Source organism: Aquila chrysaetos, chromosome 8 (assembly GCF_900496995.4).
Source record: "Aquila chrysaetos chrysaetos chromosome 8, bAquChr1.4, whole genome shotgun sequence".
Classification (NCBI taxonomy): domain Eukaryota; kingdom Metazoa; phylum Chordata; class Aves; order Accipitriformes; family Accipitridae; genus Aquila; species Aquila chrysaetos.
The window spans coordinates 12099758-12116197 of NC_044011.1; the positions used below are offsets into that span (position 1 = coordinate 12099758).

General features: G+C 37.7%; 1 protein-coding gene across 3 annotated transcripts in view; it reads right to left on the reverse strand.

Moving 5' to 3' along the window:
• Nucleotides 1-9569: 9569 nt before the first annotated feature.
• The window catches only part of SHPRH (SNF2 histone linker PHD RING helicase), a 56020-nt gene continuing 49149 nt past the window's right edge, over nt 9570-16440 (reverse strand). For 2 of the 3 annotated variants that reach the window (XM_030022288.2, XM_041125153.1), the window contains 5 exons: nt 15018-15110; nt 14367-14453; nt 13726-13904; nt 11562-11642; nt 9570-10320 (listed from right to left, as the gene is read on the reverse strand). In XM_030022288.2, the coding sequence (XP_029878148.1) occupies nt 10224-10320; nt 11562-11642; nt 13726-13904; nt 14367-14453; nt 15018-15110 (537 nt within the window). In that variant the 3' untranslated portion in view covers nt 9570-10223. Of the gene's footprint in view, nt 10321-11561; nt 11643-13725; nt 13905-14366; nt 14454-15017; nt 15111-16440 lie in introns of those variants that run through there. The other variant, XR_005932939.1, reaches the window with a different exon arrangement.

A 16440-nucleotide genomic window follows, 5' to 3' on the forward strand; every position in this document is an offset into this window, starting at 1 on the left:
CATATTGTAATTGTAGTTTTGAATAACAATTATTTACACATGCAGAGCATTCCTATTACTTGATACTATTTAACAGGTAACATCTATCAGACAATTCAGTTACATACTGAGGAACAGGAACACAAATTATTAAGCACTGTCTCTCAGAAGAGGCAACAGCTATTTTTCCTTTCCACAAACCAGAAAGACAGAAAGAAAAGGATATTTAATGACTATTACAACAATCAGTATTATTTCAGTAGCAGGATAACGCAAGACAAAAATTTGTGTTCACAGATTTTGAAATAGCTGCAAACCTGAAGAGACAGTATGATGTAATTCTGACAGCAAATTGTGTATGCAAAAGAAAGGGAACTGACAGGAACGTTAAGTTATTCAGAGACCAAGAGAACATTAAGTTGTACATTTATCCATTCCTGGTACTTTTCAAATAAGAATTTAGTTTTGCTACTTTCTAGATAAATTATTTCATTGAAATTACAAGGCCTACATAATGCAAGGAAACAGACCAGGTAATCAAAATTCTCTTTCTTGGCTTATCATCCAGAAATTTCAGTTTGGGAACACGATTGAAAACTGCCGTTTTCTCTCCTGTGGGTTGCTTTTCTAAAAGTCATTAATTTGCCACTGCAAAAGCTAATTAGTTTCACTATTCTATTACTAGAACAATTCAATTATTCTCCGTTTCCACACTGAAATCTATAACTAAATTACAGAACATCAAATTGCTTGCAAATACCTGACAACGTATTTGTTAATATGCATTTATATAAAAGAAAACATTTTCTATCAAAAAGTGGGTAATTTATAGACTTTATAGTAATTTGATTACTAAAGCAATAATTGAAAAATTTAAAAAGTTAACTGTAATTCAAAGATCTATCCCAGGATTAATTTGCAAATTTAACATTATTATAGTAACAAAACAATAACATGAATAAATGAGGAACCAGCAGAGCTGACACTAAGGCAACTGACCATTTTATTTTAAAATCTATATCTATTTAGATTTAAAATATTAGAAAGGCTCTAGCTATCCTTTTATAAGCAACAAAGTTATAGTTAATAGAAAAGTAATTCAGAGGTTATGAAAGAAATTTTGTTTTGGTACTATCTAAAATTATTCTACATCCCACTGTACATCCGTATGACACCAAGGAAGCACTGCCTTCTGTTATTACACAGCTATGATAGATTCTGATTTAAGATTAAGTTTTAAAGCTGACAATTACACCAGCATATGTTAAGAACCTGGCTTACAGGGTTTCTGCATTGCTATAGCTGCTCTATGGAAATACCCTTTTTCAATAATCAATGATGGTATTTTCTTCAAGGAAAATACACAACTCACCCTCTCCCATGTCAGGACCATCTGCTGAAGTTAAAGAAATCAGCGCAGAAGCAGCCAGTAAACCAGCAAGCAACACATTGCAAAGCAGAGTCAGTATCAAACTCCCCTCTGCAGCTCAAAGTCAGGATAATTCTGAAGACTTCTCTGTATCTTTTCCCTTCCAACTGCTTTCTCTGGTGGGAGTAAAAGGTGGGGTTTTTTTCAGTTCAATGGAAGGTGAAAGAATCCCTTGAGACTTCTAAGTCCAGGGTCATGATTTTGGGCTTTAAAACCTCTCCACAGAAACAAGTGCCTCAAAAAATGACCAAATGGTGTCCTGTGCCCAACAACAGGATTCCTGAAGTGCAGAGCCAGTGGAGACCGGGACAGCTCAGAAAGCCTTTTCTACCTGTTTTAGAATCAATTCCCACAGGATGGGACCAGACCCACCCCTTGCCATACCCCCTCTCACATATTTTTCTCTTGTGATGCAGCAGCAGCAGCATAGTGTGCCCTTTACTAGGCAAAAGTAGAACCCCCCTCACTTCACTTTGTCAACCCCTTTGGTGTTTTATGTCCTTCAATTCTACTTTGGAGACTTTTAACAAGAGCCGTAAATGATTCAGAGGCACCCACCTTTGTTATGAACGAGTAACAAAAGAAATACATGCTCCACAGGGAAAACAGAAAAGTACTTTTCAATAGCGGTAGCTTGCTGGTGAAGGAAGCGTATGTTAAGAATTGTAGAAACTTTATAGAAAATCTATGCTTACGAGATGTCCAATGATTACAGTATGCAAAAAGAGGAGACTGCCCAGAAATATCTTCTGACATTGCAAGCTCAAACCTTTGGCAAGACTTCTCAGCAGTCTGTTTCCCTGCACAACAGGACTGGTCTAGGCTTACTGCCTTTCATCCCCTCTGCTGACATGGGAGTCCGCTAAGTGCAATTACAACATCCACTGTCTTACCCCTTCAGAGACACTTGTGCATTTACAGCAGAAGTGATTAATTACCTCTCCTTTATTAAGCAAGACTTGCCAGTTTGTTTCAGACAGATCTATAAATTTGTATCTTACAAGTTTGAACTGTTATCCTTCACAAATCCACAGCATAAATTCGGCTAGGGAGTCCTATGACTTTTCTTAGGTGCACGTTAAAACATGCATCACAGGGGTAAAACTTTTCAGCATTCCCATTTGCTCAGCCACTGCAAAGCCCTGTATATTCATATCCCAAGATTCCAGTAAGAAAATGAGTATAATCTCAAATCTTGAACACACAAGAACTTGCCACTGCATCAGATGAACATTAAGCTCCAATGACTAGGTTACACTTACGATCTTTCCCCCTTTGTTTATTCATATTATCCCTTCAGTCAAATGTGCCCTCTATTCCCTCACCATTTGTTCTACTGTTGCTTCAAAGCCTACAGTGCAGAATACAAACCAACTGCATGCAGGGAAGAAGGAAAACAAAAAAATGTCACAGTGGGAGAATGAGAAAGAAATATGTCAAATACAATGGCTTTGTTCTCTATAAAATGTATTCACTATCTTATCAATGTACCCCAAAGCTGATTTTTTATAAGTGCATATGAAGCACCTAGTAAGCAGTGGCCCTATATCAATATGCAATTTAATAGTAATTATTTGGTTGTCCAAGATGACATGCTGAATATGTATACAAATACATACATATGCTCTATTAGTGCAGAACAAGTCATTAAAAATGGTTGAATGAGCCTTTGCATTTTAAATGCTATTCTAGAATAGACTAGACTATTTCAGTTGGAAGTGACCTAAAATGATCATCTAGTCCAACTGCTTGACCAATTCAGGGCTGACCAAAAGTTAAAGCATGTTATCAAGGGCATTGTCCAAATGCCTCTTAAACACTGACAGGCTTGGGGCATCGACCACCTCTCTAGGAAGCCTGTTCCAGTGTTTGACCGCCTTCTCGGTAAAGAAATGCTTCCAGATGCCCAGTCTAAACCTCCCTGGTGCAGCGTTGAACCATTCCCCACATGTGCTATCACTGGATCCCAGGGAGAAGAGCTCAGCACTTCTCTCTCCCCTTCCCCTCCTCAGAAAGCTGTAGAGAGCAATGAGATTGCCCCTCAGCTTCCTTCTCTCCAAACTAGACAAACCCCGTGTCCTCAGCCGCTCCTCATAAGACATTCCTTCCAGCCCTTTCACCAACTTTGTTGCCCTCCTCTGGACGCATTCAAGGACCTGAACATCCTTCTTAAATTGTGGGGCCCAGAACTGCACACAGTATTCAAGGTGAGGCAACACCAACACTGAACACAGCAGGATAATCCCCTCTTTTCACCAGCCGGTTATTCTGGGTTTGATGCCCCCCAGGATGTGGTTTGCCCTCTTGGGTGCCCTGGCACACTGCAGGCTCACGTTGAACCTGCTGTCGACCAGCACCCCCAGATCCCTTTCTGCAGGGCTCATCTCCAGCCACTCCTCTCCCGGTTATACTTGTAGCCACTGTTACTTCATCCTAGGTCCAGCATCTGGCATTTCAACTTGTTAAATATCATCCCATTAATTGTAGCCCAATGCTCCAATCTATCCAGATCCCTCTGCAAGGTCTTCTGTCCCTCAAGAGAGTCAAAAGCACCTCCCAGTTTGGTATCATCAGCAAACGTGCTTAATGGTGCATTCAACTCCTGCATCCAGATCATTGATAAAGATATTGAACAGAACTGGCCCTAGAACAGAGCCCTGAGGAACACCGCTGGTGACCACTCACCAGCCAGATGCAGCCTCATTCGCTACAGCCCTTTGAGCTCTGCCCTTCAGCCAGTTCTTCACCCAGCACACTGTGAACCTGCTCATTTCACCACTGGACAACTCGTGATGCTGTGAGGGGACATATATCAAAAGCCTTACTAAAATCCAAAGTACATCCAATGCCTTCCCTTCTTCCACTAGGTGAGTGACCTTATCATAGAAGGAGATCAGAATAGTTAAACAGGACTTTCCCTTTGTGAACCCATGTTCACTGTGGCTGACGATTGCTTTGTTCCATAAATACCTTTCAACAGTACCCAGTATAATGTCCATAGTTTTTCCAGGAACTGAGATTAGACTAACAGGTCTGTAGTTCCCGGGGTCTTCTCTCATGGCCTTCTTGGAAACTGGAATAACATCAGCTAGCTTCCAGTCAGCAGGGACTTGTGAACATTCAGCTGATACAGCTGGTCCCTTACAATTTCAGCATCTACAAACAGAAAGTCACTGCTCCCATGCTCGTGGTCCTCCGACTCAGGGGACTCCAAGAGTGACCCGACAAAAGCCCACCAGGGTAACAAGAAAGGCAGTCTAGATTTTCTTCCTTAACCAAATGACATAGTCAAGAGAAAGGCTAGATTCATCAACAAAAGTTGTTTGACAAATGATGATAACCTGTTAGCAGCATAAAGAGGGGACAATTCACAGCAACAGAGCGTCAATCCTGCTAGCTCACTAGCCCCCATAGGATAGGAGGAAAAGCAGCATAAAAAAACCCCACAACTATCTAAGCCGGCCTACACTAACAACTTACATTTTGAGACACCCTGTAAGGAGTCAGACCTTACACTTAGTAGAATTTGGAAAGGTAGTTTCTCCTTGATGTGAAGGTTGCTATCAAACCATGAGATGTTACATCATGGAAATAATGACATCTGTTCCTAAACTGGTAACATTTGATATGTGTCCAGTTGAATGAATGGGACTGGGCACTTGCTTGTGTGAAATCTATAAATACACAAAACAAAGGGACTTGGAATTTAAGCCCTGGAAGGCTGACATCTTGTATATAGAAGGAAACTGAGCCAGCTTACAGATATCTCACATTGCAATTTTCTAAGTAGAATTATTCAAGTATTTAGAAACCCTATGTCATTTGCCTCCCCACCACCCCAGATGACTTAATTCCTTAACTACATTTGAAAGCTACAAGTTCAACTAACTGTCCTCCTTACACAGTATATGACAGTACAATATGTAGAATGACTACTTGGGACTTGAATTCAATACTACAGCAATTCAATAGTTACCTATTCTTTCCTCCTCCTCCTCTAAAGGAGAGAAGACAAGACAGTGGATGCACTGGGACTTGTGACAGTGGTTCAGGTGCACTTTATCAATCCAAAACCTAGAGACTTTACAACTAAAAGCTTGCAAGCCTCACCAATTGCTCAGAAATTAGATTACCAGGTCCTTTTTATGTCAGCTGTACAATATAAAACCAGAAATATGAAAGTTAACAGACTGAAATTCAACATCTGCTTCTACAGTGGTGAAAAATACAGATAAATGAAGACATTACAGGTACAAAAAAGAATTTATACTAGGCTAAAACTCCCTTTACCCCGAGACTTTGACAAAATAATCTAGTTTTACTGTAGCCATTTTATGGATTATGACTCTTTTACTCTACTTCCACTGACCAAACACAAACATTCTTTGTAACAAACCGAGCGAGCTGGGAGTGGGTGGAGGGTGGGATGTGCTGACAGACACAGAGAAAGGGAGACGGACAGACAGAGAGGGAGAGACAGGAATGTTTTGGACCTCCTTTTCTCTCCATTATGAAATTCCTTTAACCTACATTAATAGTATATAATCTTGTAAAGACCTTACTTGTTTCAGGCAACCAAAAAAGGAAGAAAAGCACAGGCACAGTGGCTTTGCAACTAGCCTTTCAGTCTATAGAAAAGCTTATCATGCAGATTTTAAGCAGTAAGTCCTTAGATTAAGCTTCAGAAACAGGCTCCATTTATAGCTTGAAAAAACCCAGATTTTCCTTTAGAAACTCATCTAATTCCTTACCTTGGGGGAGCAATAAATTTCAAGGTTAATTTTTCTTACATCAGTCAATGCAAGATTGACCAATGCCCTCCAATTTAACTGAAGCACAGCTGCTAATTAAATGAGTAATTCTGGGACTCCTAGAAAATACAATGTAGTCATAAGGATTGCAAAAAGGATGGAAAGAGGACAGCACTGTGTCAGAAAAAACAGTGGAGAGAGTTGTTAACTGGTCCTTAGCCACTAATGCAAACAGAACCTTAGAGGAGGAACCATGTCTAATTATGGTTTTAACCAGAAACAACTATGCATTTTTTGCTTCTGTAGGGTCCCACTCCCTTTCGTATTGAAGCACAGTTACTTTTGAAGTAGAGGGTGCTCTGCTGGCAGACAACTTGAATACACCTACAGATATTGGCAGAAAAGTGGTTTTGGAAGACCTGTCTCACAAAAAGCATCAACTCTCACATCCATTCCTTAATATGCAACTTTAATATGCATGAGAAGACTGAGGTGAATATTCTTTTGTAGTATCTGACCAGTGTGAAAACTTCAGTGTATCCCAGGCTTTCATTAGTATGCTAAAAAGTTACTTAACAGGTTAAGATGAAAACCTTTTCCTGGCATAGACTGATTCAAAGAGCAAAGAGGACCTTAACTTACAAACTCATTTAAAGATCCGCAGTGAAATTCACAGAGCTCAATTTAACACCCTAAGGGAATCCACTCCTTAGTTTCCAACACAATCATACTGTGTGGTTCAAGGAAGCCTACTACTTGCATCAAGCTTTTACAGATACTTAAGTAAGATGACAGCTCTGTTCTACAAGGCACTGAACTTTTATATACAGGGAGAAAAACCAGTCCTGAAATCCTCACCAACTACAGCCAAAAAACTCCAATTATTTGTCATGGAACTGAAAGAGATGAAAAGGTCAGCACTGAGTTCTTTGGAATCAGTTGGAGCCTCATTTTTAAAGGGACTGACTTCACTGGATGATCTGAGCTGACACTGTTGTTTATGTTTACATGTTTTAGCAGGAGAACACATGAGAATGTGGTACATGACTGTGGGTATGTCCACACAAACATTATGTAAATGCTGCAGTCGGTATTTATAGATTTGTCTTCTGTGGAAAATGCTATTTCTATGAGTATATTGGAACTATTACAATAGGGCAAAGTTTGTTCTCAGCTAAGATACTGTCTTTCAAAAGAGTGCTCTCCTGATAGAGCAAAATCATGGCAGCACTGTGAAAACGCTTACTGTGCTTTGATAAGAGAAAAGCACTGCAGACATACAAGCTGCACCCTTCACAGAAAAAAAAAAAAAAAAAAAAAGAAAAAAGGGGAAAAAAAAAAGAAAGTTTACCTCATGAGGTGTCTTAAGATGTCTGAAAGAAAACCTTTGTCAAAGAAACTAAATGTTGCAAAGAATGGCAAAAAGCGGTAAATTACAGTGTGGTTTCTTTTTCAAAATTAATTCTTTAAATTTAGTCTCTGTACTTAGTATCATGTAAAACTCGAAGAATCCATTTTACTACTAATACAGACTATATACTCCAGTGGTTCAACCTTCCAATTTCAAGAGGTGCTTTGACACAACTAGCATACACATTTTAACATTATACCTCCAGAGCTCTAGGTCCTGGCGCTCCAGGGCAGTCAGGAGAGCGCCTAGAACCGGATCTCTGGCATTCCATGCTGTTACGTGAGCATAAAGAAAATAAGTCAGGACTAAAGACTCATGCACTGCTCGATGAGAAGTTATGCTTTTGGTTAGGAATCCAAAAGCCACATTTCCATAAATAAACAATGAAGCCATCATCTCTATATAAGCAAGCCAAAAACTTGCATAGCTTGGGAAACCTCTCATAGCAGATATTTTTCAGTTTGCTTCTCTGTATTCACATTCACTGACAACTATTATTCCCACGTCTAGTTATTTAAAATGGGAGCTATGAATGTAAACACTATGTGCTTCCACAGTTTTTAACATAGAAACATCATTTCTCAGAGTGAGCAGCAGCTCCTTGTTCAGTCACATTACATTGTACACTACTAAAATTCTCTAAGGACAATGAGGAAACTGCTATGTTGCTACTCTCAAAGTTCCTGGAGTCTGTACAGAATGATCTCCAGTACACTGTAGAATAATTTAGGCTGGAAGGAATCCATGGAGGTCATCTGGTCCAACACACCACTCATAGCAGGGCCAACTTTGAAGCTGGATCAGGTTGTTCAGGGTGATTTCAGTTCCCGATATGTTCAAGGATGGAGATGTCACAGTCTCTGTGCAAACCACTGGATCAATCTCATTTTAAAAAAAGGTCTACCACCTATTCTATTTCCCTTGCTGCAAACTGTAATCTGCAAAAAATCAGTAATCTCCAAACCAAAATGTATAAATAAGACTAATACATATTACAAATATGGGAAATAAAGACGTATTATCTGTAAATTTACTCAAATAGTCTTTAGAACAAAGTATCTAATCGGTCCAGAAGGCCAGCAGACTATAAATACCAAAAAACCACTTCTTGATACAATATTATTCATGTAAATTCTGTTCACATTTGTTGTCAGCAGTGTCTGCCATGCGGATAGGCTTAATACCCGAACAGTGCAACTCAAATGTAATACGATTGAAAACAGAACTCAGGAAGCTCAATAACTATATGGCAAATCTATTTAGCAGACACGATTAGAGTAAAACGTCTAAGATGAGATGTCTCAAAGGACACAGTTTAATTTCCATCTCAAATAAGTTCTCTAAAATATACAAAACCCATTGTCTACTGAAACAGTAAATACTGTAATTTGAGGGAAGTAGCCTGTGGCTTATGCATATACATCTGCCCTGCCACTAAACACAAAAGTGTGTTTAACATCAACTGCGTAACTGAGCTTGCTTCTGTAATACCTTCAGAAATGATGTTATGTAAATGTGTATCCATAATCTATGCCAAAAGACTTAAAATTTATCTTGTTTACTTTCAGCAGTCTAAAAGTTAGCCTAGATTTGTTTTCTAAACTTTCTACTGTCAATAGAGATGGGATAGAGTGATCTCACATAACTAAGGATGAGGTTTCACAAAAGTTTCATCTCTCTCCACTGATTATCTAACTTAGATTAGGTACCTAATAATTAGACTGCCTACCTTAATTTAATCTATTTTGAATATTTAGATTGCTGCATCTTTAAGGGGGAGAACTAGACAAAAAAGTCAGGGTGAGAAAATGTACACAAGCACCAAATGATTATAAAGTGATCAGCAGCTTAGCCAATTAATTTTTTTAAAATTCTGTAACAAATGCACTACCTTTTTTTTTTTTTTTAAACAAAGCACTAAATTAGTTATGGCTTCAAGAATAAGTGAAAACATGTACAGTAAGTTCAAGTATTTAACTCATTACCAGACCAACACACATACAAAAAGCATAATTTAATTATCAACATTTTGCAGTGAGTAAGCATTAACAATGAAATTTAACTGTCACAAGTCTTTATGAATATCTAAAAGCCTAATACAAATATCCAAATTATTAATACAGATTAGTCATTTAAAGCGTTACCAATAAGACCTTCAGTAACTCTGCATTAAATGCTAACAAGCCCTTTCTAGAAGAATATTAATTTACAATCATTCTTTCTAACAATTCTTTGTACAGTAAAAAAAAGTTAGATTTGTGTTTTTCTCCTTCCCTTTCCCACCCAACCACCCACATTGTTTTGCTCTCAGACTGAGCTACTAGCCAATCAATCAAACCTGATGGTAAAAATCCTCTCAACCAAGGGTCCATGATCTCAGTTTTAGCATCCAGCTCAAACGCTCTTTGGGAATAAAATCCATGTTTTTGTATAATGTGCAAAGTGCAAGTTTTCTCCAGTGCTAACAGAAGTGTGTGCTGTTAAGAACTTCACCACAGAATAAAACAGTAACAATGAAGACTTTTTGATTTCCAATAGCTCTGTTACAGACAAATGTTAGATGATGTTTACAGGAATGACAGATCAAGTGGATTATATACCGGTGCTTATTAGGTCAGGTACTTTCTGATTTCATTAGGCCAAACCAATGTTTTTACTCAAGTTCTTCAGTTTCCTCTGTAAAAAGGTCAGCCAAATCTGCCACTGTCAGAACTGAGGCTTCTGACTGTTTCATAGAAGAGCTCGTGTGGCTGTGGGAAAAAGTTGCATGCAGACATCAGAGAAGGAATGAACTTAAGTAACAAGCTGTTTGCACTAAAGACAGACCACATGATTCAGAGTCCAATAACTGTTCAGCTTTGAAGCTCAGCAGGAAAACACACTTTCTATCAGGGAAAATACACACACTCATCAGCTACTTCTCTTGCACATTCCGAGTAAGATACAAAGTCCATCTACTGTCCCTAACAGTGGTCGACACCAAACACTGCAGAGGCAGCAGAACATGGGATAATCCACTTTGCCCTCTTAACATTTAAGGGATTGGCTTTAGCTTCCAAGCATTAAGGTTAGATACTACTTTCAAAACATAAGCCCTCATTGGATCATTCAACCACTGGATATTTATCTGAATTTTATATGCAAAAGTAGTGCTACTTTACAGATAGGGCAACTGATTAAATCATTCTTTCGAAGCTAAAGCTGAAATCTTTCATGACTACAGCCAGAGATACGCATGTAAATTTTTAGTCTCATAATTTGTAGCAGCCAAAAAAAGGAAAAATAACTAATTTTCTTAAACTAAGGCCTCCTCCCAGATTTGTTATGTGTATACAATACAGTTAAAGAGGTACAAGCCTCTTATACTTTCTGCATAAAGAATGCAAATACCACTTTTGTTCCACTCCCAGTCTGTCATTGCTTACAGATTTTGAAAAGATAAACACAGTGAAAACTGCTTTCTGTGTCTGCACACCAGACTGACTTATGAGCTAGCATCTGGACAACACTTGCACTGACTGCAAAACCAACCAGTGTGACATAGCATTGACAGACTAGGTTTGTAGAACTTAAAAATAACGAAAGAAAGAATTTATGTCCTATAATAGAGCTTATAACATATGCTGTCACTCCAGTGGCAGACTTAGTATTACTCCATTAATTGCAATGCTTTTATACTAATGGAAGTAGGTAAACTGAAAAGATAAATCATAACACATAATTTATTAATTGGGCTTTTATGAAATATACAAAATATAACCAAAACATTCTCCAGAGAATTAAAATACCTTAAGCTTTAAGTTACTGGAACCAGGTTAAAAGATCAGTTTTTCAAGTCTTAAAACTTTTTTGTCAATCAAAACAATTTGAAGGAGAACAGTTGACGTTTATATGTAAGATATGCATACCTAACTGTAATAAAAGTATGGTTGAGAACCAGCTTTTAATTTTCAGTGCAATAATGATGTTTTTAAAAAAATTCAACACATACCTTCTATCTACAGTTTTCAGCATAGTCTGCATTCTCTCTTCTATTGTTGCTTTTATCAGGAATCTATGAACAATGGTAGATCTGAATGTGTTTAAAAAAAAGAAAACAAGACCAGAAGTGAGCAGAAGTTATGCTGTTACTGTCAAAGTTTAAGACCCCATTTTTGTCTCATACTAATTATTGTAAGAGTGCTGAAAAAAATGCCTGTGTATTTTAAGAAAGAAGTCTTACAAGGTGATTAACAACTTCCACTGACATTTAAGGATGCTTAGTGCCTCCCAGAGCACACACTTCCACTTGGTTGGATCACATACTAAATGAATATAAACTGTATTAACTAAAATCCTGAAGTGGATGCTGGACAAAGTTCTGCTTTCTGCGTCCCTACCATAAACAAACAGTCCTCAAGAGCCTAGCCTGTCATTTAAAGACATTACTTTGGCCCACTGGTTATATAAATGTTTATACTGCATTGTCACATGTCAGTCCAAGAGACAGAGCTCAGTGTGATGGATAATTAAAGCTCATTCCCAGAATTTTAACAATATTGTTCTTGAAAATGAAGATGACAAAATACTATAAATTTTTTTAAAGAGTCAGTAACTGTAGTCAGTAAACATGAAATTGTAAACACTGGTAAAACATAAAATCCAAAATGTCAATAAACATAAAATGAGAACTCCATTTACAAAATAAAATTTCAAAAAGAAAGCTGTAATAAAAACCAGAAATGTCAGGCACAAGAAAATGAAATGGAAAAAGAGTCATCTCCAAAGACAAAAATGAAAAATCACTCCAGGGTCCCCAATATAAACATTTTTCAAGATATGAACCCTTCAAAGTGGTTGGATGGTTTTCAGATCTTAAGTTGAAACTTTGGCAGGTAACATTACACAAAGAAATGCTGGGGGAATACTTTGTGATTCACAGGCAAAGGTCTACGCAAAAAAAGAGAAGTAAATAAGAACTCAACTGAACTAGTAATAGTTGTACCAGTGAAACTAAACAGAGTATTCCCTTATGCTCAGTGTTCTTGAACAGCCCTTTTTCAAATAAGCCTTGCTTAAGTCTTATTCTTAAGAAGTACAGCACACATTCTTGCTGGTTTTATTGCAAGGTTTTTTGCCAGACCTTTTGTGCCAGCATCATGTAGAATTATAATGCAGGCTGTTGCAATCAATCATTCCTATGCCCTCACTATTAATTCAAAATCTTTACCAACACACCCAAATATCCACCTGTTCATAAACATTCTCTCGCATGCATGCTCATTCATGCCCTCTCGCTTTGTCTCCATTTCCAGAACACAAAACCCACTATTATTCTGGAATATTATTATTCCAGAATTGATTCCAGCTATTTTTCTTCTTCATGTACAGGGGTTTTTAATTATTTTTTCAAGTGACATGAAAAGGACAAACTTTCCAAAACCTTTGTTAAGCATTCAGTACTACCCATGTAAAATCTACAACACTGAAACAAACAAAAGGTATGCAAACTCATTAATGTCTTCAAAAAGATCTCGACAGGGGTGAGGGCAGAACTGTGATTTAAGAACTAATCAGTTCTGAAGAGTGAGCATTATAACTTTCTTTTGGGGAAAAAACCAAACAAACAAACCAACCCACCAAACAAAATAAACACCCAACAACTTATACAGCTCCTAGTCTGGAGCTGGAAGTGACCACCTAGAAGAAACCTCTCAAGGAAACTAGGAAGGGCTGTGCCTGAACTTAGCCACATATGACATAAATGGTGAGTTGCTCAGACCTGCAAAGCAAAGACATTTCTGGACATGCTTACAAGCAGAACTTCAAAGTTAAAAACCAAGGCATCAACGGCACACAAAATAGGGCAGCAGCTGAACAAGGTTTTTCAGGATTTTTGACTCAAGAGCCTACACTCTTCCTAAATACAGTTTGCTTCTGCATCTTACCCTGTAGCACAGAAGAACTCCCTAAAATACACATTGTGTATTTTCAGCAAACTTTTTGTTTAATTTTAATCTTTCTGTCCCTTATATGATTGTCTTTAAAAACAGGATTCCTATGAGTACCCTCATCTCCAAACCTGAGAAGTTCAGTGAACTAGATTTATTCTGATTGCAGTATGCAGTTCTATTCTGGACCATATCTAAACCACTCAATGCAATTTTAACTCTTACTTTGTTTGGCCAATACGATGTACTCTGCCAATAGCCTGTAGCTCATGTGCAGGATTCAGAATGGGTTCCACGAGCAGAACATGAGTTGCTTCGATGATGTTTAGTCCATTGGAACCAGTGTGAAGAGGCAGCAGCAAAATATTGATGTTGGGATCATATTTAAATGCAGAGAGATTTTCCTAAAAGGCAAACATTACAGCAGCGTGACAGAAGTTCCTCAATAAAGACTGCGGTGGACATCTCTATATTTTCAAGAAATTAAACAGCTACTACAGGCCCCAGAGTAACAATTGTGCAGCCTGACTGATCCAAGACCTGTCATCCCGTAACAGGTACTCGACAGATATCAGGAAGGCAAGAACTTCTTGCAACACTGATCAGTGTGTCTTATCCTTAACATCCATACCAATGCTTCTTTCTCAAAAATGAATGGACTGTTTATCTCCAAAGACTTTAAATTGTGGCTTTTTGTGATTATGATTTTCAGAATTAATGAGTTAGAGATCAAAGCTTCTGCCAAACAAATTTGCTGCTCTTTCAGTTTCTCAAATGAAGCAATGAAGTAAAAGGATCAAATTAACTTCTATGAACTGTAATTTTCCCCACTGAAAATAATTTTAAGAAAAATATCCTTTATGTACCTGAAATTTACTAATTCCATTGATCTGAGAAAAGATCATGTTGTTGTCGTACAAAGCTTTTGAAATTATGTCCAACACATCTTGCCACTGTAAAAAAAAACAAAACAAAACCAAACAACACAAGTAACTCAACATTACAAACAACAATGACAACTAAAATATACTAACTTCCCTAAGAAAGAGGAGATAAAAAAGCCTTTCAAAATACTAGCATTTGCAATTTTAAAAAAAGTAAAAAAAAGAAAAAGAAAAAAGATTTGTGTGCCAGGAACCAAATCTTTCATAAAACTAAGTAAGAAATGTAATTAAAAAGATCAGCTTGAATAAAAGAAATTGGTAGCCATCACAAAACAAGTTTTACAATGTATCAAAAATATCTGGACATTACATTTAAAAATATCTAGAATTTCTAATGCTCCCATATAAATCTAAGTGTTTGCCCTTTAAAGAAACAAGCTTTTACATCTGTTGACTACAATCATTGTTCATGTCCCAGTTACATGAATGGCCCTACAAATTCTCAAAACAATCAAGTGGCTGTACAGAGTGATTCAACATTTTGGTAGCTAAACTAATTCCTGAAAATATTATGACCGGTTTAAACCACCCGCCGCCCCCCCCCAAGACAAGACAGAAAATGGCTATTAATACCGTTGAAAAAACTAAGGACTTAGCCCCTGGATCTTTAAATTGAATTCTCTTCAGTGTTCGGACCACAGCTTCCACTTTGGTGGAGTGACTTCCCTTTGAAAAGTCAAAGAACAGCATTAGTAAAGTAGGATATTAACTCCTTCCACATTCATTGCTTTATTAACTAATGCTATATTAGGACTCTTACATATCCTACATGAATTTAAAAATTAGCAACCTGGAGGAAGGGCAGGTTAAGTAGCACTGAACTGCTTTTATACCTCCCTTATAACGCACTGCTCTAGGATCCACGGTGTATTACAGCATGTGCAGCACCCAGAAAAATGAAGCGCCACACAGATACACTTATCTAGTTCTGCATGAGACAGAATGGATAGCCCAAGCAGTGCAGTTGCACCAAACATGCCAGTTAGGCCTCCTGAGGTTTAACTTGGTGGTACAATCTTTAAAGAACCTTCCAAATGCACACTTAAATTTCCCTCCCTTCACACCTCTTGAAAACTGGCAATGAAAAAACCTACCTGAACGCTATTTCTGTTGCTTTTGTTTCTCACCAAACTTATGCTCAGTACTATGAAGCTCGTTAATTATATTAAAATAATAAGAAATTGGTAAATACAATTAAATTAATTCTTGAAGGATTACATGCTGCAATGAAAACATCTTCATATTCTGCATTCAGAAGTATTTCAGTGCTTAGTGAATCCAATACTACATTCCACTTCTTGTCCACTTTGATTTCTGTACTCCTCCCTTTCCCCTTAAGTCAAGGATTCCGAGAAACAGTTCTTTAGTATCTCCCTCTATTTCCTTCAGTAGGTACTTTGTATTACAGAAATTTTACCTAATGTGTTTTTTTTTTTTTTTAAGAAGCCCTTATTTAATTCCTTACTAGTTCTTACATGCATAGTAATTTCAAGCTGCGCTAGATTCAGCTGGACAAATATTGTTTTATTTCTGTCTGCACCTGTCCTCTGAACATTGAATTAACTATGTTGGCTTGCTACAATGACAGATCAAATTTACTGAAGTTATGCTGCTTACAGAATTGGCGGGGAAGGATGTCAGCAGTCTAAGCACATGTTGGGAACCAATGCTGGGCTGCTTGATCATTCATACGTTATGCAACTAAATGAATGCTCCAGAAATACACATAAAAAACTTTCTGCACACTGTTTTACCAAAGGCTGCAATAAGCAGCACCATTTTATTTCCCAAGGTCTTCCGTAGCGATTCCAACTCTGTCATAGACATAGAAATAAACCAGCTTTTTTCATGTCATCTCTGTTGCACCTGGTAGACATTAACACTGTTTCCAAAAGTCAGATAGACAATTAAAAATGCTTATGTCAGTAGGTGTTATGATCTGCAAAGTTGAATGACACATTTGCAGCCCTATGGCAGCTGCCTGCCAATCATAACC